The sequence below is a fragment of the Ogataea haglerorum genome (genome assembly GCF_019207285.1).
Source record: "Ogataea haglerorum isolate 81-453-3 chromosome Unknown 81-453-3_NODE_5_length_632335_cov_97.011461, whole genome shotgun sequence".
NCBI classification, from domain to species: Eukaryota; Fungi; Ascomycota; class Pichiomycetes; order Pichiales; family Pichiaceae; genus Ogataea; species Ogataea haglerorum.
Window position 1 is genome coordinate 37670 of NW_025065155.1, and position 25595 is coordinate 63264.

The 25595-nt window shown below is 41.8% G+C and overlaps 15 protein-coding genes across 15 annotated transcripts; 7 read left to right on the top strand and 8 right to left on the bottom strand.

The window, feature by feature from the left end:
* Nucleotides 1–126: 126 nt before the first annotated feature.
* On the top strand, nt 127–1002 carry KL911_001963 (uncharacterized protein; the record flags this gene model as incomplete). The annotated part of the gene is made up of 1 exon (XM_043196979.1): nt 127–1002. The coding sequence occupies one exon, from the start codon at nt 127–129 to the stop codon at nt 1000–1002; it is 876 nt and encodes a 291-aa protein (XP_043054968.1).
* Nucleotides 1003–1068: 66 nt separating this feature from the next.
* Nucleotides 1069–2349, bottom strand: KL911_001964 (uncharacterized protein; the record flags this gene model as incomplete). The annotated part of the gene is made up of 1 exon (XM_043196980.1): nt 1069–2349. One exon carries the CDS (start codon nt 2347–2349, stop codon nt 1069–1071), a length of 1281 nt encoding a protein of 426 aa, XP_043054969.1.
* A 251-nt stretch (nt 2350–2600) lies between these two features.
* On the bottom strand, nt 2601–3524 carry KL911_001965 (uncharacterized protein; the record flags this gene model as incomplete). The annotated part of the gene is made up of 2 exons (XM_043196981.1): nt 2601–3104; nt 3510–3524. The coding sequence occupies 2 exons, from the start codon at nt 3522–3524 to the stop codon at nt 2601–2603; spliced, it is 519 nt and encodes a 172-aa protein (XP_043054970.1).
* Nucleotides 3525–3611: 87 nt separating this feature from the next.
* KL911_001966 (uncharacterized protein) lies at nt 3612–6086 on the bottom strand (the record flags this gene model as incomplete). Its single annotated transcript, XM_043196982.1, has 1 exon — nt 3612–6086. The coding sequence occupies one exon, from the start codon at nt 6084–6086 to the stop codon at nt 3612–3614; it is 2475 nt and encodes an 824-aa protein (XP_043054971.1).
* Nucleotides 6087–6307: 221 nt separating this feature from the next.
* Nucleotides 6308–7573, top strand: KL911_001967 (uncharacterized protein; the record flags this gene model as incomplete). The annotated part of the gene is made up of 1 exon (XM_043196983.1): nt 6308–7573. One exon carries the CDS (start codon nt 6308–6310, stop codon nt 7571–7573), a length of 1266 nt encoding a protein of 421 aa, XP_043054972.1.
* Nucleotides 7574–7664: 91 nt separating this feature from the next.
* On the top strand, nt 7665–8360 carry KL911_001968 (uncharacterized protein; the record flags this gene model as incomplete). The annotated part of the gene is made up of 1 exon (XM_043196984.1): nt 7665–8360. The coding sequence occupies one exon, from the start codon at nt 7665–7667 to the stop codon at nt 8358–8360; it is 696 nt and encodes a 231-aa protein (XP_043054973.1).
* Nucleotides 8361–8617: 257 nt separating this feature from the next.
* Nucleotides 8618–11488, top strand: KL911_001969 (uncharacterized protein; the record flags this gene model as incomplete). Its single annotated transcript, XM_043196985.1, has 1 exon — nt 8618–11488. One exon carries the CDS (start codon nt 8618–8620, stop codon nt 11486–11488), a length of 2871 nt encoding a protein of 956 aa, XP_043054974.1.
* Nucleotides 11489–11528: 40 nt separating this feature from the next.
* On the bottom strand, nt 11529–12569 carry KL911_001970 (uncharacterized protein; the record flags this gene model as incomplete). Its single annotated transcript, XM_043196987.1, has 1 exon — nt 11529–12569. The coding sequence occupies one exon, from the start codon at nt 12567–12569 to the stop codon at nt 11529–11531; it is 1041 nt and encodes a 346-aa protein (XP_043054975.1).
* A 133-nt stretch (nt 12570–12702) lies between these two features.
* Nucleotides 12703–14055, top strand: KL911_001971 (uncharacterized protein; the record flags this gene model as incomplete). Its single annotated transcript, XM_043196988.1, has 1 exon — nt 12703–14055. The coding sequence occupies one exon, from the start codon at nt 12703–12705 to the stop codon at nt 14053–14055; it is 1353 nt and encodes a 450-aa protein (XP_043054976.1).
* A 355-nt stretch (nt 14056–14410) lies between these two features.
* KL911_001972 (uncharacterized protein) lies at nt 14411–18442 on the top strand (the record flags this gene model as incomplete). Its single annotated transcript, XM_043196989.1, has 1 exon — nt 14411–18442. One exon carries the CDS (start codon nt 14411–14413, stop codon nt 18440–18442), a length of 4032 nt encoding a protein of 1343 aa, XP_043054977.1.
* Nucleotides 18443–18947: 505 nt separating this feature from the next.
* Nucleotides 18948–20792, bottom strand: KL911_001973 (uncharacterized protein; the record flags this gene model as incomplete). Its single annotated transcript, XM_043196990.1, has 1 exon — nt 18948–20792. The coding sequence occupies one exon, from the start codon at nt 20790–20792 to the stop codon at nt 18948–18950; it is 1845 nt and encodes a 614-aa protein (XP_043054978.1).
* A 234-nt stretch (nt 20793–21026) lies between these two features.
* On the bottom strand, nt 21027–21962 carry KL911_001974 (uncharacterized protein; the record flags this gene model as incomplete). Its single annotated transcript, XM_043196991.1, has 1 exon — nt 21027–21962. The coding sequence occupies one exon, from the start codon at nt 21960–21962 to the stop codon at nt 21027–21029; it is 936 nt and encodes a 311-aa protein (XP_043054979.1).
* A 44-nt stretch (nt 21963–22006) lies between these two features.
* Nucleotides 22007–23017, bottom strand: KL911_001975 (uncharacterized protein; the record flags this gene model as incomplete). The annotated part of the gene is made up of 1 exon (XM_043196992.1): nt 22007–23017. One exon carries the CDS (start codon nt 23015–23017, stop codon nt 22007–22009), a length of 1011 nt encoding a protein of 336 aa, XP_043054980.1.
* Nucleotides 23018–23162: 145 nt separating this feature from the next.
* On the bottom strand, nt 23163–24035 carry KL911_001976 (uncharacterized protein; the record flags this gene model as incomplete). The annotated part of the gene is made up of 1 exon (XM_043196993.1): nt 23163–24035. One exon carries the CDS (start codon nt 24033–24035, stop codon nt 23163–23165), a length of 873 nt encoding a protein of 290 aa, XP_043054981.1.
* A 296-nt stretch (nt 24036–24331) lies between these two features.
* Nucleotides 24332–25528, top strand: KL911_001977 (uncharacterized protein; the record flags this gene model as incomplete). Its single annotated transcript, XM_043196994.1, has 1 exon — nt 24332–25528. The coding sequence occupies one exon, from the start codon at nt 24332–24334 to the stop codon at nt 25526–25528; it is 1197 nt and encodes a 398-aa protein (XP_043054982.1).
* Nucleotides 25529–25595: the final 67 nt, after the last annotated feature.

Genomic DNA, 25595 nt, shown 5'->3' on the forward strand with positions numbered 1-25595 from the left:
TCAGAGCTCTTGATCTCTTCATCGGATTCGTTCAATAATCTTTCGGTAATGATCTCAAATTTTATAATCAAATATAGTGCATGGGGGTTATGCACTCTTTTTTTTTGAAATATTTAATAACATAGGATGAATGTTGCCAGTTCCAAATTGGCCTATCCCCTTAATTTGCTCAAAAGATCTCAAAACAGCGATATTCCAAACAAGCGCAGACAAAGGAAAGATGACAGCAGAGATATTCATGCTCAAGTAGATATAGGATCAACCATCAATGAGCAAATAACACGAGTCAAAGAGTCAAATATTGGAAAATTAGTCCAAGGACCTCTAGATCCTATTTTTGGACAAAAAAGGGCATTTCCAATAGCTTTGGATTTGGAAACAATAGATGCTACTAAAGCTACAATTGACGTAAACTCTTATCTGGCTCTAGTTCGATTAGAAGCACAGCAGTTTGAAAGAAAAGGGTTCCACGTCGAAGCTTCTGAGGCAGAAAACCTAAGTTCTGATTTGAACTATCAACAAGCGCCCAGCGAAGCATCCTCTTTTGAGGTTGAACAGAGATGCTGGCCGATGGAATATTTGGAGGAATTCAAGTCTGCAAAAGAAACCTATCTCAACTATAGATCAAACCTAACAGAGCTCGATGCCGTTGATTTGCCACGGAATCAAAAAGAATGGAAGTACTTGATATTCAATAATGAACCCTCCTTTGATATTGTGGCCCAAATCGTAGAAGAAAATGTTAACATCAAATTAATAGTATACTTCACAAAATGGCTCAATCGGGATGTCAACGTTTATTTCGAGCAGTGGATCTTTCATATGCTATACGCTACCGACACTGTGATGACTTCATCAGATATATCGGTGGTGCGGGCTCTGGGAAATAAAGCCTTAAAGCAAATAAAAGGAGCGCTTGATGAACGCAATCAAGTGATAATGAAACGAGTTGTACTGATCATCGGAACTCTTTACGGACAAAGAGACTTATTGGAGTGTTGATATGTTCTGGAACTCTTCAAAATACTTTGATTATATTAAACTATTCAGGGTGTATCTAGTACAAGACTATTTGATGCTCAGCAGCTTGACGTCAAAGGTAAGCTCAGAATTTGGTGGAATGCCAGGAAGCTTTTTAGATCCATAAGCCATGGCTGCAGGAATTACAATTCTTCTTTCACCACCAACAGCCATACCAGCAACACCGAGGTCCCAACCTTTAATGACTTCACCTTTGCCTAAAGCAAAAACGAATGGCTTGCCTGAAGTGTTTTTGTCAAAAACTTTTCCGTTCTTCAATTTTCCGATGTATCTGACACCAACCTTTTGTCCCTTCTTGCAAACTGGCCCCGTACCGACAGTTCGATCCTCAATAGTCACACCACCCTGCAGAGTCTTAGTGGGAAACTTTTTCTTGTCCTCGGAATTGGAAGACTGCTTAGCCGGACCTGTAGGTCCTTGTTCAAGCTCTTTGTTGAATTTCACTGACTTATCTTTTTTAGCTTCTTTGGCTTCTCTGGAGTCCTTTTTGAGTTCTTTCTTCGATTTTTTGGACTCATTAACCTCTTTTGGCTCCCCTTCAGCTGGTCTCTTCTTCTCACCTTTACCAGCTTTCTGATCTTCCTCAACAAGCTCTTCGATCTTACCCTCAATATCATCAACACCTTCGAGATCGTCAAGATCAAAATCTTCACCCTCAATGATTTCGTCTTCGTCAGGGGTGAGATCGTACTCATCGCTATCGAAGTCTTCATCGTCCTCGGAACTGTCATCAGAATACTCATCCTCTTCTTGGTCATAAGGGTGCTCAACATAATTACCGGTTAAATGGATGGAATAAGAGCCAGTAACGACAAAATAAACTTCTTCATCTGGCAAAATAGTCAAGTCCAGAGTTTGCTGGAACTGGGTTTTTGGCGAAAGCGTGCAAATGATATGTTCTTCAATTGCATCATCATCTTCAATGTCATCGTTTTCTGATTCGCTTTGAGAGCTTTCTTCTGACTCCTCATCAGAATCGTCGCTTTTGTTCTCTGCTTCGCCCTCGCCTTCCTCGTCCTTTTCATCAATCTCCTGAATTTTGCCTTCATCTTCAGAATCATCTTCCGATCCTTGCTCACTATCATCGCTATCATCAAAGTTCTCCTCCTCAGAATCATAGTCATCGAGATTGATAGATTTTTTCAAAATTCTTAAAGTGGATGGTTCTTCCTTGTCATCGAAAGGTTCTGGGTTCACGGCTGCGAGGGTCAGTCTGACGGTGACTGGGAAATCTTCAGGCTGGCAAGGCTCTGGAGAAAATGGCTGCAGCTCCAAGTTGTATGATGCGAGTGGCAATAAAGAAGACATGGTGTAATTTTGATTCAGCTAACTCGCTTTCTACACTTTAAAATTTTTTTTTTTTTTTTTTTTCTTTTTGCGCAGATTTCGATTTTCTTTTCTTGTTCTTGTTGCTATTGTTAACACTGCACCTAAGGCTACGCGGCTGAATTAAATTTAAAATGTCCGGGCATTCTAGGAGAATCCATTGACGTCCTAATTACTACCTATAACCTTTAACTTATGTAATTCATTTGAAGCATAAATACGTAGCTCTCAACTCAGAACGCCATTGCATGTGGCTTGTCACCACTTTTCAAAGAGAAAGAAGACGCCAAATACTGTTTCAGAAATGGTATTTTCTTTATTTCAGTAATCAAAGCCTTATCAATGGATTTCTGGTCGGCTACTCTGTCACTTCTGATCTCTTTCTTCGCACTTTCACCAAAGAATTCTTTCTCGGATTTGTTTCCCTTTTCTGGTTTGTTGTCAAAATATGCGGAATCAAACTTGGAGAGATCAATGCCTGCAATGTCCACAGAAGTAGAGGTTGCAATAACATATCTGGCATTCACTCTTCTCAATGGAACACCATTGACTTTGAATGGTCCAGAGACGAGCAGAGTATTGTCGTCGAGGCTTTTCAGAAAAACAACTCTTTTCCCTCTGAATCTGCCAGCAAGCAAAATGAGGACAGCACCCGGTTTCAAGGTGGATCTCAACTTTTGCGTTCTAGCGGTCTTTCTTGACTTTTTGGCAACAGAAACTTGCTCCGCTGGGTACCACTTCTGGTTCTTCGTTGTTAGTTAGGGGAAATGACAGAGATATTGCTGACAGAAGATTCGTCTTCAATTTATCCTTTTGGAAATATCCATCCCTGGACAACGCTATTAACTAAACAGAGCATGTGGTTCATAGTGTCTTCTGAGAATATATAAGAACGTTTAATACCAAATGGTCCAATCCGTAGCAGACACTATGCGTTATTGTATCGGAAAATGACGATCTTTAATCTCAGCACCTCGCAACAAGAAGGTTCAGTACTTACAAGAGCCATTTTCTCTAATCTTATAGTCCGATCGAGTATATAGTTAGTATACAGTGAATCTATAAATTTTCACCCAAAGAAAATAGCCTGGATTTGCACCTAACACCAAATCAACTAACAATTTTCAGCAGTCTGACGCGACTTTCGACGGTAACATATAAAACACCTCACACCTATATAGAAAAGACAGTCACAAGTCGGTAATTTAATTGCAGGCTTCAAAAATTTGAATTGTCAGTCTATATTAGAGTTTGTTCAGGGATTCATTCATGTAAAAATTGTTTAAATCTTGCTCGTTACTTCTTCCATCAATATTGACAAATAGTGTACTCCAGAACTCGTCGTTCAGAGCCCAATATTGATACTCCAGATTCTCTGCCATGCTATCTTCACTAGTAGAGTAATTTAGCGCCGGTTGTATGTGTGGGGACAGTACTTCCTGCGATCCTATCACTGGAGACGGAAGATTTTGTCGGAACTGGGGGTTGGTTAATTGCGTAGTTGTTCCTGCTAAAGATGCGGCTGTGCCATCAGGGGCGTATTCCAACGATGCGCCAGAATTTCCATTTTGGTTGTATGTGTTGACTTTCTCTTTGGGGAGAGTAGCGGTGGAAATGTAGCTCATTTCGTGTGGGACGTTGGGAGAATTATCAGGAGGGTAATGAGAATTGGTGAAGGGACTTACGAATGCATGCTGTGTGGATTTGACACCAGATTTTTGACCCAGTTCTGACGGTAGCCTATTGTGCAGCAATGTTTTGTACGCAGATTGGCATTGCGATAGAAATGTCTGTGTGAACAAAGATAAAACCAATCGCATTTTATTCAGATAATGATTCCTAGGGTATTTCAAAGACGTCCGATAAACTAACGAGGCTAAACTTTTGACGACATTCATCGTGTCCTCTGTCATGCAACCATACTGACTCAAAACTGGAATACTGATGCTCAGATAGCGAATTCTCAACAACATACCTGCGGTAAAGATTATACGTGATGAGTGAAAGAATGGTTCCACTGTGATAGATTCTTCCTTCAGGTGCAAAAAGTGTTTGAGTGCTAAAACACACGATTCCGTAGAGCACTCAATCGCTTCTGCCAAATAATCTGGTAATTTCACAGATCCTAATTCTGCCATATTTGAGCTGAACATAGCCTGCAATGCTGGCTCATAAAGGTACGCCTGGACAGAAAAAAAGTATGACATCATTGAATGAAAAGATTGTTCATCATCTTTCGTGAAATCAATGATCTTTCCCTTGAGTGTATTAAGTTTTTTCCGGATCTCTTCTGTAATGTACTTGTTCATTCCGTAAGCTAATTCTATACCCGTTGGTTGTTCGACACTCGAATGGACCCCGTAGTGTATTTTCTCGAGAATGCAGTTGAGTCTAGAATAAATAGAAACCATGATGTAGCGCGGCTCCTTTGTTGCCTCCAAATCAATACAATATTGATCACAATATTCAGTCCATTGCACTGGCAACCTTTTTCTAAGAAATAATGAGATTGACACGGAATTGAAATATGTCAATAACAACAAACTCTTGCTCTCTAGATCTTCAGGATCTTCGAAAGCACAAGCGGCTTTTTTCTTCACAGCTCCTTCTTCTTTACTATAAAAGAAATAAGGCCTCCCAGTCATACCCAAATCGTGTAACATCGAGACGCAAAGACAATTTATCATGTGATATCTTCTATGTTGAAATAGTTCCGGGGGAATATACCATATGCACAAGAGTAATAAAGACTTTAGTAGCTCGAGACTTTTTTCTCCTATCAAAAGGATTTCACCAATTAGAGTTTCAAACACCAGCGTTTCGATACGCAACTGTAGCTCAAATGGTAGGTAACATGGCTCTTCATCCAATATTGTGGCAACATAAACACAAGATAAAAGCAGAAGCGGTTTCTTCTGTCGCATTGATGCAAGAGTGGTATCTCTAGGCATTTGCAAAATGGGACTTTTCGGAAGTATTTTGTCCAAGAACATCTGAAACAGCCTAGCACACTGTTCTTCTGTTAACAAGCCTCTAGTAATGATGTCGTTTTCACGATAGTTCAACTTTTCCTTACACATTCGAATTCTTTGCTCAGAAATATCGACTATGGCAGAAGTAGAACACAAGGATTGCTCTTTTGAAACACTCTCAAGAAACTTGATCTCCTTTTCAAATCGCTGAGCAGGAGACAATGTTTCAAACTTGTCAGTTGTTCTGTATGATTGTGAATTGGGGTTGACCGATGACTGTGGAGAGTGCAAAACCTGATGCTGAGAATCATCGTTCAAAACAGCTGGACTCATCATCATATGTTGTTGTTCGGCAATAGTTTTGGCTTGTTGATCAATAGTTTTGTTTTTTGATTCTAAGAGGTCCTGCAGTTCCGTCAATTTGGATTCTAAAAGCCGAACTTTGGAAATGGAGCCACCTGGTCCCGAAGGCTTCCTCTTTTTCCTGGACTGTGTCAGATCAAATTCGCAGATTCTATTTGCCTTGCGACACCGAACACAAGTACCCAGTTGATTCTTCGGATCACCAGGAACACATTTCACTTTTAGAGCATGGCACGCTTTACAGGCAACTGATCGCCGTTTGCCGAAACCTTCACTCTGTGACTTTGTTGATATCTGATTACCATGCTCAACGTCTGAGGAATATTTAGTAGTATCTGAGAAGATCGGACTTTCGGCAGCTACCGTATTATGTGAGGACATCATAAAATTAACGCTTGGCACTCAGGTTGGAATTCAGTTCTTGAAACTTGTATCTCAATGACAATTAATTTTCGGAGGATCAAATTGTACACAGCCCAATTTCGATAAGCGACTTCGAATAGTCGCGTCGATGGTTATGAAACTTGTCACCAGACGACGATTAAGTTTCTGGACAAATGGCTTGAAGACGAAGATAAATTCGAGATTCAATCATAGGTGTGAAAATGGACTCTTTGGGAAAAACATTGAATAATCTCTCTCTTTACGAGGTGAAAGCTTACGTTAGAAAGGCTCAAAATGCGGTGCTTAATTTGAGTGAGATGGAGGCCAAGGTTAGGGAAGCCACGAATAATGATCCTTGGGGTACACCAACAAGTGTCATGTCCGAAATTGCTAGAGGTACTTTCAGTTATCCTGAAAGAGAAGAGATTTGTGCAATGATATTTAGACGGTTTACTGAAAAGTCAGCACACGAATGGAGACAAATATACAAGGCATTACAACTCATGGAATACTTGGTGAAACACGGCTCTGAACGCTTTGTTGATGATGCAAGAGCCAATGTGAACTTGGTAAGCATGCTCAAGTCATTTCACTATATAGATTCAAAGGGAGTTGACCAGGGTATAAATGTTCGCAACAGAGCTAGGGAACTTTCAGCTTTACTCAACGATGAGTCCAAAATTCGTCAGGAAAGAAGAAAGGCCAAAGAAAATGCAAAGAAATTTGGAGCTGTTTCCTCTAACTCGGCCTATATGGGATCATCATCTTTGAGAAGGACAAATGCTGTCTCATCAAGTTATGACTATGACGAGGAGGATGCCGGTTACGCTGGAAGGGTTTTCGGCGATGGCGGAGTTTTTGGGCAAAGATTCGAAGAGCAAGCTCCGACTAACGCGTCGAAGAAATTTGAGGAGTACGATGTTGAGCATCACAGCAATTCCAGGAAAACAAGCAAGCCGTCTGTGCAAGCCTCAAGTGTTACAGCCAGCGCTCAACCTAAAGTTGACTTGTTTTCCTTTGACGACAAACCAGCTGCCACTTCAACTGCTGGTACCGTTCATGATGAAGAAGATGAGTTCGATGAATTTCAAAGTGCCTCTACTTCGGCGCAGGTTGTGCAGCCTCACAACAATCTCGCTGACCTTTTGAACGCATCATACGGTCAACAAGCTAACAATCCAGCAGCTTCCTTCCTTCAATCGCCTGCCGCAACACCTTATCCTCCGCAACTGTCTAACCACGTTGAACCGGCAATCACCAACCCAAAGAAAAACGATGATATATTTGGAAGTCTGTTATCGTCTGCCAAAACGAAGACGCATCTTCAGCCATCGACCTCTACGGCCAGTAAGCCATCCCCTTCTCCTGCAAAGTCTGCTGTCGAGAATGAACCTGGGCTCGTTTCATCCACATCTAAAGAAGAAGCCACTAGTCAAATTCCATCGAACGGTCAAGGGAATGGTGTTGTTGACTTGTTGTCCTTTTAATAGGCAGACTTCCTATAGGGTAGATATATTTAGTGGTGCACAGATGCCTGAAATAATTGCAAATAATTTCAGAAAGTAAAATACACTGTCGATGCCAATCTATTCGTTTTGGATATACGATAGACATTGTAATTGCATATTCAGTCGGGAATATGGAACAGGCTCTCAAGATCCATCCGGCAATGTCCTGAAATCAACCCCAAAAAGTAAGGGATCGGCACAATTTGCACCTAATCCAAGCTATGAAAACACGTCCTCTTTGCCAACCTCCTCTCAGTCCACACAAAACTCATCTATATCATCAGGAAGAGGACAAAGATTACTCTCGTCTGCATCAAATAATCACAAGGCCCAGGAACTCATACAAAAGGGCACTGTCAACGCTCAGAATAATAATAACACATCGAAACTTCTATTCGGTACACTTTTTTCCTTGAGAAAAATAGCTGGGTCGGTATGTACACCACAGACAGAGACACATCAGGAGGAAGAATTCAATACATCCAATCTCAATAGTTTCAACGCATTACAATCATTCCGTACGCTTAATTACAAATGCCATTACTACGAGACCATGAATGGATTGAGATTTGTTGTTGTGACGCATCCTGCGGCTCGTAGCTTACAATCATCTTTGATTGAGATTTACCATTCTATATATTTGCCTACAGTTGTCAGGAATCCACTGATGCCGGTTAATTATCGAGAGGATGAGGTTATTTCTAACGATCGTTTTGTCCGGGCAATAGATGAATACTGGGCGTCACTTGAGGAAACTCTGACGTGAAGATATACAAATCATCAACTACGAATATGTTTGCGTCAAGGATCTGACAAATTGCAGGTCCCACGTGCTCTATGTTGAGTAGCACATATGTTTCGCATTATCTCCGCGAAATATAGGTTGCCCAAGTTACCTGGGATACTTTAGAAATTTGCGCAACCTGCAATTGAATCAACTGAAATATTCTAGGTTTGTAAAATTGCTTAAATTCTGAAATTTAAAAATTGCAACCTTTGCCTTTGTTTTGAGGGTCCTGCGTGATGAGGCCCACAACATCTTACAGATCGAGTGGGTTGCTTGACTTTAAGCCTTGCAGACGCTCTCCTTTATCGGACGATGAAGGAGATCGATATTTCGCTGGCGAGCGGAGACACAAGCGCAGTAGAGAACATCCATCCACATGCTTAGATGCCAAATTTGATTCTTCCTCAGATGAAAACTCAGCCAAACGACATCGACGGCAGAGAAGTTACGCGTATTTTGAAAGCAGTGAAGAAGAAGACTACACTCAAATCACCAGTATACCTCCAGAATTGCTTAATAGGCTCAAGTCGTTTGCGCTGTTCGAGAACGCCCCGAAATCTTTTTTGACTGCCCTAGGGCGCTCATTGAAGCCAGTGCAGTATTGTCCACAAGAATACATCGTGAAGGCAGGTGAGCAAGCAAAGTCGATGTATTGGATCTTAAGAGGTACAGTGGGTGTGACATCCACAGACGGTGAAGCATTGTATGCAGAGCTAGCGGCAGGATCGTTTTTTGGCGAGATTGGTATTCTTTTTAACAGACCAAGAACCGCAACAGTGGTGGCCAGAACGAAAGTACTGTTAGGGGTCCTCACTAAAGGTGCATTAGGTGTTGTTCTATCAGACTATCCCACGATTGAACGTTTGATTAGAGATGAAGGTCAAGAACGGCTTGCAATGCAGCAGAAGCGAAAACAAAAAGGAAAGCCATCCACAAATTTTCTTTTCCAAAGACGTGAAAACTTACAAGTACCTTCGAAGTATAACAACGACTCGATTACCGCCTTTGAGAATGAACCTTCACCGGGTCCCGTTCTTCCGCCGACATCAGATGCTAACACACCAGTTTTGAAAACGCTTGATCCATTTGATCCCTCGCAAATATACATTGAGCAGCCATCAACGATTCTGACGGGAAGTATCGATAATTCTATTTCCGTGAGAGAATTCCTGAAGGGTCTACCAATTTTCAAATCTCTACCATTGGACGTGTTCCATGAACTTGCCCTCAAGGTAGAGATCAAAATTTTCGAACCAATGGAATATATATTCAAAAAGGGAGATGCTGGAAGAGACATCTACTTCGTTGTATTCGGAGAAGTTGAAGTGCTAGATGCTGAAAATGCTAGCCATATCGTTGTTGCAAGACTGGGAAGTGGTAAATACTTTGGTGAGATGTCATTCTTGTCTTCTCTGCGCGATGATCTCCCTTCCTCTACGACTGAGAACAGATCAGCCGATGTACGTGCAGTTTCCGAATCCGAAGTGCTTGTGGTGAAAGGCAACATCCTAGAGGATCTCTGTAAATGTTATCCGGTTGTTGCCGAAGACATGAAGTACACTGCATGGGAAAGATTGAAGAAAAAGGACTCTGTTGGGGAAATGATTCATTCTACGGACATAACAACTGGTGATCGAACGTATGCTTTTTCCTTGATTGGGGACAACAGAGAGAAGTTAATATCTCATAGTATCTCATGGAATCATGAAACATATGAATCAGAACCTCCAAGCTCTCTTGATTCTGTGATGACGCCATCTTACTTAGATTCGGTGAGCACAGCAGGATCACAAGACCTTGCGAGAATGGACAATCCGCCGTCTCCACCTTTGGTATCTGATAGGCTTTTGAAGCCTGAACAAACGACCATTCAGTGGAACGTTCCATCACTAAATCCAGTGTCAGGATCGCTTTACAGGTTTGGGAACTCTCTCAGACCTACCTTCCACTATATTCCTCATGATCATCGTTTACGACTATTAAACATCAACAATAGCCAGCGCCGGTCTTCTCTTCTATCTTCCGGTCCTTTTCCGGACTCCATCTTTATGAAGATATTCAAGTATCTGGATTTACCCGATTTGATGAGATTTGCGACAGTTTGCAAAAAATGGAAGCAACTCTTATACCTGGGACCAGAACTGATAAAGACGCTTGATCTTACTCCATGGAAACGAGATCTTTCAGACAATGCTCTTATCCAGATCACCAATTTCGTTGGACCACGCCCTGAAGAGATTAACGTTTCCAGTTGTTTCCATATCACGGATGCTGGGTTTTCCTATATGATTAACGAAATCGGAATAAGAGGGTGCATAAAGAAGCTCCATATGAGCAATAACTGGAATATCTCCGCTATGTCTATTATGGATCTGAGCATTGTCGCTAGGGAATTAGATTTAATCGACTTTTCAAACTGCCCAAAAGTTCGCGATGATGTCATTGAGAGGTTGATCACACCACAAGGGTCCAAGTATGGTTGTCCGAATTTGCAGACACTTAATCTGTCCTACTGTAAGTATTTGACAGATAGGACAATGTGCCAAATTGCGAAAAATGCCTCGCAACAATTAACATCGCTGAATCTTACTAGATGCACTACAATCACAGACGGTGGGTTCATGTTTTGGTCACAGACACGGTTTTCCAATCTGAGGGTGCTTGTATTACGAGATTGTACCTTTCTTTCAGATGCTGCTATATCCCATCTATCGGTTGCATGTCCCAATCTAGAAGAATTAGACCTCACCTTTTGTTGCGTTTTGACAGATAAGTCGCTTGCCATGTTATGTCTGAATTGCAGGTATTTGCGATCGTTGAATCTATCCTTCTGTGGGTCAGCAGTCAGTGATAACTCGCTAGCTTTTTTAGCTCGCCTTGCCTGTTTAGAAATTCTTTTTTTGAGGGGATGTATCAGGGTCACTCGCCAGGGAGTTGATAAGATCTTGTCAAATCTTCAAAATTTGAAGTTTTTGGATTTGAGTCAATGTCCGAGGGTGGATACGTACCAAGGCAAGGACGTAGAGCCATTCGAGAAGCAACCAGGATCCAGCAACGCTTACCTCCAGATTTCGCCATGCCGACGAATCATTCAAGTATCTTTATAATTAACGAATTAATGACTTCTGTATCTTAAAACATTCACGTCTAGTAGACAGATATGTAGTTATTTATTCTCTCTTTTTGATTTTGAGCAATACATTCCGCAATCCATGTTATATTTCTAATTTCTTGTTCTTTCGATCTGACGTAGGCCCATACGGTACTGATGGTAAATTGTTGGGTAAAGGCATCCTTACAGAGCCTCATCTCGTACTCATAGAAATGATCCTCGAGATTCTTGCCATTGGTGGTATCAAAAAAGTTGCGATACTCACCCAAGGAGGTAATGATCGTCTTTAAATTTTCGAGATCATCACTTTGAGCCATCTGATGCTGATAAGCGGTGTTAGATAGTTTTCCAAGCGCCGGCAAAAGCTTAAGCTTGTCGTCAGTTCCCAGTTCTGTATCAAGCGAATTGATGCAAATATTGATAGCTCTCTTATCAGCCTCGAAATTGATCAGCCTTTCCATGATTTCATCGGAAGGTGAAGGGAGTTTGGTTTTGCAAAACTGCATGAAGTCTTCCAAATAAGCTTTATAAAGGGTATTCTTGATGATTTCTATGTTCATGTCGTCCAAATCATCAACCGAGAGACAATTTTTAAAGTAAGGAGCTAATGGCGTGTCAATAAGTACAGTTTGATAGAGTGAATCAATATCCGTAGCAACCGAAAGAGTTGGTAATGTTTCAAACCATCCTAACGGATGACACCTCTCAAGAATTTCAGATCGATCCCTTTCATGGATAGTGCCCGTAATCATAAGAGCAACGTTGTCAATCATATAACCATAGGTTATAAAATCCATAAATTTCGCCAATGGTTCAGTCGCCTGTGACCTTATATATCTGAATTGCTCCACAAGCTTTTCATTCAGCTTCTCCTCGATAATAGTGGTTGACAGCGAGCCTGAGACATTTGAAAGAAAATTACCATAATCTGTGGCTGAAAGCTGCAGTTTCAAATCTTCCAATGAGTCGCACTGAGTGAGATTGATATACTGAGACGATTTAAGTAGGCCATCTCTGTATCCACGCACCAGACCTTCAATGAATCCGCTGTCAATATTGAAGAATAGACCTTCCATGACCTAACAATTGAGAAGCGAGTGCTGTTTTTTCTCTATGCTGCTGCATGAAAGTCAATCGGCCTCGTGCGGGCTCATAACCTTAGGTCGATCTTGAATTACAGGTAAGCAGAAAACATAATTTTGGACGCCCATGATGAGCGACTCAACGGAATTACTTTTGGAAACATTATGGGATGATCTTCCTCCAGAGGTCGAAAATCTTCTGGATAGTTCTGAGGCCTACAAAACCGAAGCGCTGAATTTTCTCACTAATTTGTTAAATCAGGATAGGTCAGAGACTTTACTTTCAACGAATGTGAAACCAAGCTCCGAAAGCGAACATCCGGGACACACTCTGATAGAACAAATTGCAGAACTAGAATCATCTCAACGAGTCATAGAATCGCAGGCTAAGAAATGTGTCTATTCAAACCTAAACAAGTCGTTAAAACTGAATAAGGTTTATAATGATTGTGTTTCTATGTTCAGAAATGATTTCAATGAATGCCGCGAATTTCTATCCACCAATTTCAGCAAAACAGAAGACGCTATGGACACTCAGCAAAAATCCGAAGAAAGCAATTGGAAAGACTTACTAAAAACTCAACATCAGTACTCCAAACATGAACAACTACAAGAAAATCGACAATCATCGTCTGTCATTTTGAGCAAGATGGATAATATCATGGACATTTTAGAGCTGCCTGCTCTCGCTAATGCTTGTGTGAAGACAGGTCATTATGCCGAGTGTGTAGAAATCGCATCACATGTGCGAAGACTGTCAATTAGGTATTCAGACATCGCTATCGTACAAAGGGTAGAGCATGATGTTCAACTCGAGATAAGAGAAATGGTGAATGGACTCATCCGTTTGCTAAATACTGATCTTCGCCAATCTTCGATCATAAAGATTGTCACTTATTTGAAGCGCATAGGACCGTTCCAGAAAAGGTTTAAAGAGCAGGAGGAGAACAAATTGGCTCAGGAAAAGGATACAGATCTGGTCAGTAACGAATTTCTGCAGAAGATCTTCCTAAAATCTCGTTACCAATTCATCTCGAATGAGCTCGATGTGCTGATTCCATTGAAGAAGAGCAACTCTATCGATAATTATTTAAAGCGAAGTGTTGAAGTAATCAGAGAGCACTGCTTTCAGACTGTCTTGACCTTTGAGTCTATATTTCCGAATGATAACAACAAGGCAGTCAAGAATCTCCTTTATTCTTTTATCAAATCTATAATATACCGTTTATGTGAAATATTGAAAGAGAATTGGAGCCAGGTTGGAGCTACAAATAAGGATGGATTACTTCTACAACTCATCTACTGCTCGCAAAGTCTCGGGAGAATTGGCGGAGATTTCAATGTCATAATTCTAGATCAGCTGAAAGACTTGATTGATAGAAAGAATTGGTGTGCTGTTTTAAGGAAACAACGTGAGCTGATCAAATCTTTGAGCAAAAACATTAACGAACCGAACGTTGACAAACCTATCGAGGTGTAAATAATAAAACGAATATTTAATAGTAAACGACGATCGACGCATGATGCACTGGGTGGTAAATTTTGTACCTCCAAAAGTCTCGCTTGTATTAGGCAGATGTACGGGTTTTATCCTGTACCGAAGTTTTTGTTAGCACTGCCGTGACGCACTATAATTTCACTTGGAATTGGAAAGTTAATGTTTTCATATCGGTGCTAGCTGAAATTACATTGAAGAAAATACACGTATTCCAATCCGATAACTAAGTTGCAATATCATTGAGTTGAGAGCATATTTCCACCAATTCTTTTGGACTCTTTGCATCAGAGAAAAGCTCATAGAAGACATTGCATCATCGTTTGCTATTCACAAAATAATGACTTCATCTGAGAAAAAGCCATTCATTAATGGTTCGAATACATCGGTGCTAGCCAGCAAAGCCCAATCGACGACCTCACAGCCCTACAAAGAGTTCCATGCTCCGGCTTCCGGAAAACTTGATTTTCCCTGGCAGAAAATTGGATCGTTTATCGATCCTCTGCACCCTCCCAGTATTGAAGAGTTGAAGGCCATAAACATGGATTCTGGTGACTACCTCATTCAAAATTACCTAAAAGACAAATATTACTCAGACTTCTATTACAATTGCTCCTTGATGGTAGGAACTTGCTTATTTGCGTGGCTTACAGCAAGATTGGGGGGTGGTTTGTTTTCGCTTGGTTTCGTCTTGATTTGCGCCTCCGCCTCATACAGAAATGAGTTCAGACGTTTCAATAGAAACCTGAGGGATGATATGTTGAGACTTAGTGCCGCCAAACATTTAGAGAACAAGGTTGAAACCATGGAATGGTTGAATAGTTTCCTGGCAAAATTCTGGGTGATTTACATGCCTGCCCTAAGTGAAATGGTCATCACCCAAGCAAACACTGTGCTTAAGGACGTGGCACCACCTCCGCCAATCGACAAACTGACATTGGATGAGTTTACTCTCGGTACAAAAGCACCCAAGGTTGATAGCATCAAGTCTTTCACCAAACTTGGTAAAGATGTCTGGCAGATGGACTGGGATTTTGGTTTTACTCCCAATGATACAGATGACATGACCAAGAATGAACTCAGGAAAAAGATTGACCCAAAAGTCGCTCTTGGAGTCAGAGTCGGTAAAGGTTTTGTGGGAGCCTCTCTTCCAATTTTGGTTGAAGATATGTCGTTCAAAGGTAAAATGAGAATTACGATGAAACTCAGCAACAACATGCCGCACATAAAGATTGTTTCGGTTTCGTTTCTGGAACCGCCTTCAATTGATTATGCTTTGAAGCCAGTCGGTGGTAACACTTTTGGTATTGACATCATGTCTATGATTCCTGGGTTATCTTCTTTTGTCAACAGTCTGATTCATGCAAATCTTGGACCAATGCTGTATGCTCCTAACTCGCTTGATATTGATGTCGAAGAGATCTTCGAAGGCATGTTGCCTGAGGCTATAGGTGTCCTCGCCGTCAACATAAGAGGTGCAGAATACTTCAAGAATTCCAATATTAGTCCATATGTCGAATTTTCGACCGATCAAGGCGCCGTTGATCCATATGTGACTGATATCAAAGCAAAAACCAATGCTCCGATCTTCAATGAAATGAAGTACCTTTTGGTCAATGATTTGAATCAGAAGCTCAACTTCAAGCTCTTGACATTTGATGAAGACGAGGTAGAGGAGCTTGGAACATCATCATTTGAGTTGCTTGATCTTATGCAGAAGGAGGTTCGAGAGAAGATCGAAAGCAAGTTGACTAAACAAAACAAGCGGGTCGGAAAGATTGTGTACGACTTGAAGTGGTTCCCAGTTTTGGAGGGTAAGACTTTGGATGATGGGACCAAGGAAGCTCCACCAGAATCTGAAGTTGGTATTTTCAAGTTTGTACTGCAATCTGCGAGAGATCTTGATACATCCAAATCAATGCTTGGTAAGCTATCCACCTTCACCGAAATTTATTTCGGTGCTGAGCTTGTCTCCACATCCAGAGTCGTCAAAAGTTCTAACGAGCCGGATTTCAAGGTTGTATTTGAAAAATTGGTCCACTCCAAGTCCACTACCCCTATTAAGATTCTAGTCAAGGACACTTCTTCTTACGGAACCCCTGTCATCGGACAATACGTTTCTTCTTCTTTGAACGATCTTATTTTCTGTACTCTTGAAGGGAAAGAGACCATTTCTCTGACCTCTGGAAAGGGGTACTTGCGGTTCAAGGCTGTTTGGAAACCACTGGCTGCTTTGGGTCTAGGTGAGGAAATTGCTTTCGTTCCTCCACTAGGAACTATCAGACTCAATATCAAGAAGTGCGAAAATCTTAAGAACTTGGAGACCTTTGGTAACATTGATCCTTACGTTAGGGTGCTTAGTGGTGGAAGAGTTGCTGCGCAAACTCCGGTTGTCAAGGACGAACTCAACCCTGTTTTTGACGAAGTTGTGTACATTCCTTTGATTTCTGAAAACCAAAAAATTGCGTTGGATTGCATGGATGTTGAAAAGTCGACTGATGACAGATTAGTTGGCTCTGCTTCAATTTCTCTCCAAAAATACATTAAAAGGAACGAGCATGGAAATTACCTTGCTTACGAAGGCTCTTCAAAACTGATTTCAAAACCACTCGTGTACAAAGAGAAAGAGCAAAGGGGTACAGTTTATTACTCGATCTCGTTCTATCCAACAATCCCAGTGTACTCGCAAAAAGAGCTGAAGGAGAAAAAGAGAGCGAAGGAAGTGGACAGAGAAGCCGAACTGGAGGAGTTAAACGAGCAAGCAAAAATGATGGAAGACTATAAAAAACACCCTAATGAGTATGAATGGTACTCGGATACCGAAGAAGAAGAAGTGGATGCCCATAAGAAAGAAATGACTTTCGAACAGTTGGTGTCTCACAACACGGGTGTATTGGGTATTAACATTATTTCAGGAAAGCTTTTCAGGCCTGACTGTTTTATTCAGTTTCTTTTGGATGACCGTGCCTTTCCTGATTATATCTCAAAAAAATCCCAAGGACGCCATATGGGAGCTGACGCTGGTAGTGCTTTCATTAGAGATCTGGATAATGCTACTGTCTTGCTTCGTATAACGACGAAGGAGAATGTCAGAAAAAAGACTGAAGTGGTTGCTCAGAAGGAATTCAAAGTCTACGATTTGCTCAACAGGGGCTTCAGAGAACCTACCACTCTTGACATCGACGGTAATTCCATTGAAGCCCAGTTTGAGTATGTACCTACTGCAATTCCGCCCGGAGTATCCGAATCTATGGATGATACTGGACTTTTGAGTTTGAATATTGTCCGGGCTGTCGGATTGATGGCTGCAGACAGAAACGGAAAATCTGATCCATTTGTCACCATAACCGTGAACGGTGTTCAAGTCTACAAAACTGAAAAGGTCAAGAAAACTTTGAATCCTGTTTTCAACGAGCAAGTCACGATTCCTGTCAAATCTAGAAGCAGGACTGAAGTGAAAGCTGTCGTTTATGATTGGGACGTCGCCGGCGATAATGATTTGCTCGGCTCGGCTCCAATGGACCTTACAAAACTCAAACCAAAAGAAAAAGTACCATTTGAAGTTCGTCTTGACACTCAAGGATCAGTTTTCTTCGAAGGTTACTTTGAACCAAAGTACATGAGACCTGAGCTTTCTGAAACTGGAGAGCTTGCAGGCTTTGCAGGTGTTCCATTGAAACTGGTTGGAGGCGCGGCTGGTTTCGTTGGTAGTGCGGGAGCAGGAGCTGTGGGTGCCGGTATGGGTGCCATGGGTGCAGGTGTTGGTGCTGTTGGCGCAGGAGTTGCAGGTGTGGGCTCCGTTGGCGGAGGGTTGATAAGAAAGTTTGGAGGAAAAAAGAAATCGTCAATGGACTTAAACAGGAACGGCAATGGTCAACATTCCCCAAACCAGATCAATGATGCACAGTCTGTTCAGTCCTTTAAGACAGGATCACAAGCTTCCTCTCCATTCAAATCCAGCCATCAAAGACAAAACTCCGACATGACTTCATTCACCTCGACGACGAAGGGAAGCAACACACTTCCCGGCAGAGTTACTGTCGTGGGACTAAGTGGTGCCAGTGACAAGGATCAATTGCAAGTCAAAGTGTTGCTGTTATCTTCATCGAAAAAGCGTGAAATTTACAAAACTAAGTCTCAAAAAGCGGACTCTACTGGACTCATTTCTTGGAGAGAGTCGGTACCATTCAAAGCCCCACAAGATGCAAAACTTTTATTCCAGGTAAAAACTCATCACACCTTTGGTAAGTCCACAGAGTACGGAGAAGCCCAGTTGGGCCTTGCTGAGGTAGTCGGCAATCCAAGCGACTTTAATCTCCCTGTGGCAAACGGTGAGTTAGTGGTCAACTTCAACTATGGCGCCAGCAACTAGAGGCAGTCGATCATTATTTTATGTATTAGCGAGTATTATAAGTCAATTCCTGTCGCACTGATATATTATCCGAGTAGTGGCAATAACATTCTTCTGGTAACTCACTTGTCGCTTTTGGGTTTCACTGCAACCTTGTTCTTAACTTTTTCCTCCTTCACAGGATTTTTTGGCATCGCAAAATTGGAACCTGGACGAGGATCATGGGGTCGGGCTATTTTACCAGCATTGTCATCATGATGCTTGAAGTAGATATAATTGTGTAGAGCCATGTATTCGAGCCTAAGATATCGAATCTGAATCCCCCTCCTTTACAAACTCCCCTCATGTCCATAGAGAATTTCTACTAATATATAATAAGAGGCCTCCATTATAAAAAAGTGGTTCGATTTACTTTTAATGCGCCTAGCTTATTATTTTGACGCGTTTAATTGCCGGAATCTTATTGTCGGTAAACACGATATTTGTTATGAACTTTTTACATTGCATTTAGCATGTCTATTTATGCTTAATCGATCACAAATACCTCGGCTTCAGGTACTTTCTGTTTTGTAGTCGGCCAACCAAGCGAGCAGAACAATCTGCGGATGAATTCCTGCCTAGATAGGCTATTTTCCTCACAACAGCATTGAATTATGAAGTGTTTTGGGCACAATAGTTTTCTGAATTGAATACGAAACATGTTCAGCTCCTCCGCGGTCACCTCAATTCTGACAAAATCGTCATCCTCGCACCTCGCATAATCATACAGGATATTATCATAGTCTTTTTTATGTTCATCCTCCTTCTCGTCCTCACCAATCAGCTCTAGGCCGGATGCATACTTGCGCAAACCTTTTATTGATGGGCGCCCAACGAGAGTCGAAGAAGGATCGCCTGACGATGGAGATCCAAACATGGTCAGTTTCTCTATTTGCTTCTTAGGAGTCCGTTTGAAAAGCTTAGACTTTTTTCGTTTTTTGATATTCAACGATGGTGTAAGATCCACCGTGAAAGACACATTCAATGATTCGTTGTTGCTCAAACCCTCTTCTTCAAAATCTGCCTCAGAGATTGTAAAATCTGAATCTCCAAGTTCCACGTATTCGACATCTTCGACCTGATGTGATGAATCAAAAATGTTGTCTTGATCGCTCAGCGACGTGTTTGTGTTGTACGATAGCCTATTTTTGCGTTCGAGCATTTCAGAGAACGAACTTCGGCGTCCAAAGGGCCCTTCCAAATCGTCAAAATTAGGGTGGGTCGTATTATATGTTTGCGGCCTGATAGGTAAAGCAGAAGCGCTTCTGATCACTTTCTTCAAGGTCTTTTTTGCGTTCAAAATATTGATCTCATCCGAGTATTCATAATCCAGCTGATCTTTGTAGATCGCAACGCCATCAGCTTCTTCGCGAGGTATGTGCTGAAGCAAGAAACCGATGTACGAGTGAAGTTTTTCATTCTGCAGTTCCAGAGATTTTATCTGGAAACTCATTCTTGTAAGCTCTTGTGAATGCTTCCTCTCTATGCTGTCTCGTTCGATATTATTAAGAACGAAATTGAAGCTTGTTTGTCGTTGGCTACTCTTTCTTGAGCCAACGACTGGATGCATGCCTAATTCCTGAAGTTCGTCAGCTAATGTTGCTTTAAGATCGTCCGTCACTAAATCTGAAGCCTCGTTCAGTCGAATCTCGGATGTGGAATCCATGCTCAATTCAGCCAGTAGTTCAGCGTATTCATCCTTGAGCTTTTCGTATCTTTCTTCGAGCTCACTAAATCTCAGCTTGCACATTTCAAGCTCCTCGATAATCAGAACCTTTGAATGCGCTTCTAATTGGTTTTCTTTTTCCAGGATTGTGATTTTGTTGGTCAGCCTATCCACTTCTAATTTACAGCGTGAGAGATCATCGACATGGAGCGATATGTTATCTGTCTGTATCTGCTCAAGTGACTTGTTGTTCTGTAGAAGGTTATGCAGTGTTTGATTCAGATGGTCGATTTTTTTCTCCAACTTTTCTCTCGTTTCCGTCCAATTTAAGTATTCTTTATCGTGTGTTTCCCTCTCCTGTTTCAGTTCGTTGGTAATCCTTTTGTTATCCATGGAAAGCGCATGGATTTGGCGCAAGTGCAGATCTAGTTGCTTCTCCTTGTCCATTAATTCGCTTTCCGCTCGTTCCAGATGACGAATGAGGTCGTTAATGCGGATGACGGAGTCCCCGTATAAACGTTCCAGTCTTTTGTAATCATTTCCACTCATCGCAATCTCAGGCTTCCAAACTCGAGCATGAGAATTGTCAAGTATATTTCCGATATCGTTTAGCGATGATTTATTCTTTTGTAAAGCGCCGTCTTCCGTTTGGCTGTAAATAGGCATGGATATATTTTTGTAGTCTGATGACTCCATTCTTTATTACACGGGCATCTATCACAATAAATAAGAGCTTAGTCACTGAATTTCCTTCCCTTCCTTCTCCCACCGATCTATAGACTTGCAACCCGATGAATGATTGACCTTGCTCTAGCTATTTTTCCTAAGGATCGTATAAAAATGTTTTTTGTTTATGTTTTTCTCAATAAAATATGGCGTGGGTGCAAGGAGTGTACCATATTATACCTTGAATATTCTATAAATGCGGATCTCTGGAGTACTTTGAGGATACCAAATTCCATCAAATCTCATAGGCTCCATAATCGTCCATTTCCATATTCTATCCTGAACTCCAAGATTGAGGAGCTTCTCCAATTCTTCTAAAGTAGTTTCGTTCCTGACGGTAGCAGCGATGTATGCATTCCGAACTAGCGTGGAGCCACGATTGTTTTGAGTCATTGATTCATAAATTACACTAACAAGATCGTCTAAAATGCTGCTGTCGTATGTGACATCTGCAGCTACTATGGTATCAATATTTGGATCAGGGAGCTCATCTTCGCCCCAAGATAGCTTAGATATTGAAATTTTGGGCGATCCGATTGGTATTTCGTTCAATTGCAAGTTGGACGGAAGGTTTTCTATCAACTGGGAGTCGCCGTCTGTTATGCATATTTTTTTCACTGTTGGATGATATTTATAGAGGGCCATGCCTACCAGCCCTGTTCCGCAACCGAGTTCCAAGACTGTCGCATCTGTAAGGTCACAGTGGTCAGAATTTAGCAGGTACTGCGTCAGGTAGAGAGACGCTTCCCATGTGCGTAATCCCGTAGTACCCAAACCTGATATTACATTCGGTGCTTCTCGAACTTTCAAGTCCATATCTCTGTTTCCAGATTTACACGACACGCAGTAAGATATCACTTCAGTGTCAGTGGCATTCAGTGGGACCGCCTGTAGAAGATCACTCAAATGTTCATACAAGTCGTCGTTGACTTCTTCGCCCTTCTCTTCTAGGAACAGAACGAGTTTCTCTAGGAACATTTTGCAGTAGTATGCATTTTGGGGCTCGATCTCCTTGAGGACTTTCAAGATTAAATCTTGATCTACGTTTTGAATAAGCTCAATCTGTATAACGGGCACTCGTTGACGTAACTGTCGAGCTATTCTCTCCATTGATTTACAAGCTAAAATTTTAACACTGCCTTGATTATTTGAATCTATACATTTAGTGTACCAAACACTCTGAGTCTCTTGACTCCGCCGTCGGGAATAATGGTGAGCTTCACGTGCGTAACTGGCTGGCTTGACTTAGACTCATATTCTTGTTCTTTGTCCGGCCCAACCTTAGTCTTGTCGACAAGATATGTCCATTTAGGGTCATCCACGGCGGGAGAGTAGTCCTCTGTATTGATGCCTTCAATTGTGATGAACTGGGGGAAATTACCCCTGTAATGAGCTGTATCAACAACCAACTTAGTGACATTGGTTTTGAACCCAAGCTTAATGATGGCCCAATCGGTATGACCGATAGTCCGCGATCTCTTGGTCTCCCAACCGTCCGACATATCATGGCCACGCCCTGGAAGCAGCAGGTTATCAGCAGAACCGAAATGCTGATCTGAAAATGCAACACACACACCTCCGTTATTTGCGCTGGCTGTATCAATTATGCTGTGGATATCTTGCGGGATTACTGGATAGACTGTTCCGTAAAGTCTAAATCTTGCGATTCCTCCATCAGGATACATCCTCAATCTCACATGTGTGTACTTTTTAGGTGTGATCTGCTCGCGCTTGAAAAAATGCCTTTGAGACGGACCACATTCCACTTTCTCAATGACTTCATCCCATTGAATGCCATCGAAGTTTGAGTCGTCAGTCAGGGTTGCGGCTTCGACGGATATGAAAGGAGCATGATTACCATTGAAAAATGCAGTATCGATCTCGCAGCCTATCAACGTTGCCGACGAAACACCCATTTTTATAATCACCCAGTCAGCTTCCTCTGGATTGTGTCTTCTGGTTTCCCAGCCATCGTACCAGGCACCAGCATATGTAAATCGAGTAGCATCTCTGATAGGTGCTTTAGGTTTGATAAGATTCTCTGCGGCTGCGAACCACTCGTCAGAACATGCCAGCACTCTTCCTCCAAGCTTCTCACCAACGACATCGGTATATCTTTGAACGATTTCGCTTTGAAACTCTGACTCGCTTAGGACACGGACCATTGGAATGATTCTTGAAGACGATTGATATATGTATTTAAACAAATCGCTCAGCGCTTTCGGAATTCTCCGAGGTTTTTGATATTTACACGAGGTATGCCTACATAGGTAAACCTGTAGATAATTAGCTAACGGAGAACCGGGGCAATCAGGGTTTCCAGCCGTCCAGTTGAAAGCCGTATTCACTGATCTGGGGTATCTCAAACAAATTTGGACTTGAATGAAGATTGCGCTCGATGAATTTCATGTAACCGTTTTTCCTTAGTAGTATGATAGTCTGGGTTCTAGTGCCATAGTAATCGTAGCCCGTGTCCGACTTCACTGGCGGTATGAATACACTTTTTGGGAACATATCGAATGCTTGAGAAAACGTGAGACCCTGCCATTGGCTTGACTCAGGGGTCGGCGTGGAAATCACTGTGAACAGGTTTTGAACTAGTAACTCCTCTGACCAGTTCTCTTTCACTGATGATTCAATAGTTTTCTCAAGAACATGTGTACCAATGTGCACTTTGGGCCATGGTTGCTCGAATTCAGAGTTCGACAGTCCCACGGTGGCTCGTCCTTTAAGAACGGTGTTTTTCTTGCTTGATCTATTCGAAAGTATGTGTAAAGGTTCGATACCCTCGGAATTGCTCGATCTTCTTAGCTCTCCAAACAGCAGCGAGAATCCTCCGACATGCTGAAAATTATGAGTTTGTTCTCCAACTAATTCCCCCCATATATCAGAAGGCTGTTTCGATTCGAGAAACATTACGGGTATGAGGCCCCTTGAGATTTGTCCAACAGGATCACCCGTGTTTGGTTCTCGGAAATTTACCAGCACAGCGACTTTTCCAGCCTTGTTTACCCCTATCCAGGTCCCATGCTCCTCTCGAGCAAGGTCTATAGGTCGTAATTGTGTCTGCGACTCATCTTTGAACGAGGCCAGTTCTGTTTTGCGACTGAAATATTCATCTCTGTTGGAGAGTAATATGAATGGATAGTCAGGATGCAATGACGAGGCTAGTAAAATGCACATCTCTAATCAGAAACAATAACGATGTCAAAAAAAAGTTCACGTTTTTACTCGCTAAGTCTATACTCCATGCGTATCTCAGGTGCTGCACTCTACGTGCTCAACTGAGTTGGATTCGACCCTATCAGCGCTTCGTTCGAGCAGATGTTCTTCAGTTCGGAAGATCTTGCCTCAACCCAAATAGTCATACTCCCCCGGCTTATCTGAAGAGTCATAAAGATAAGAGCACCACCAAATCGAATATATATAATATATGGAGCGCGGCCAGAAAAATTATTGCACCTAATAGAAACTCTCTTATGTTAGGACATCACATTAAGTCTCACTTCGTGCTAGATAAAGATAAGCGTTTTGTGAACCATGGGTCTTACGGTTCAGTTCCAAAAGCTGTCTGGTCCAAATATCAGGAAATGATGCTCAAGGACTTATCATTCCCGGATGAATTCACGATCAAAGAGCAGCAGAACTTGATGATAAGGTCTCTTAAAGTTCTAGGTGAATTTGTGAACACAAGTTTTGAGAACCTTGCACTTGTTCCTAATGCCACCTCAGGCATTTCTGTGGTTCTTAGGTCTCTCGATCTCAAAAAGGAAGACAAATTCCTTATCCCGTCGACGATTTATGGGGCCTGTGCAAACAACATTGACTATCTCTCCAAGCGAATTGGGTTCAAGGTGACAGTTCTAACTCTTGACTACCCTCTTGAAGATGAGGAAGTTCTCAGATTATATGAGGACGAGCTCAAAAGCGGTGAATATAAGTGTTGTTTCTTTGACGCAGTTACCTCGATGCCGGGGGTTAGAGTACCCTATGAAAAACTGGTGCAGCTCTCTAGAAAATATAAGGCATTGAGCATTGTTGATGGTGCGCATTCTGTTGGCCTTATTGAGCTAGATCTGGATACCGTGAAACCTGATTTTTATACATCAAATCTTCACAAATGGTTGTTCCTACCTCGAGGAGCAGCATTCTTGTATGTTGATCCTAAACATCAAGACCTCGTTCAGCCTTTGCCAATCAGCCATACTTATAAGGATTCCAAGTTTTACCAGAGATTTCTGTTCACTGCGAGCAATAACTATACGTCTTTCTTCTGCCTAGAGGAAGCACTCAAGTTCAGGCAGGAGATATGTGGCGGGGAGAAGAACATTCAAAACTACTGTTTCGGTCTAGCAAAGCAGGTGCTCAACACACTGGGTGGGCAGGACAAACTTGAAAACTCAACAGAAAGTTTGACCACAGCAATGGTAAATGTGAAGGTAGATGTATCGAGCGAATTATTGCAACATATTAAAGACCACTTTCAGGAGTTCAAAGAATATACCGCCAATGGCATGTTCGCCAGAAATAGCTTTGTGCCAGTAGCCTATACAACAACATCACTGTTTGTTAGGTACAGTTGCCAAGTTTACAATGAGCTAGAAGACTACATAATTGCACATTCGAAATTTCTTGAAGTGTTAAAGTCCTATGAACAAACAGTATTCACCAGATGATTCGTTGTGGGTCCGGTAAGTCGTCCCACTCAAACACGTAATTGAAATAGACTTGGAATAGAGACTT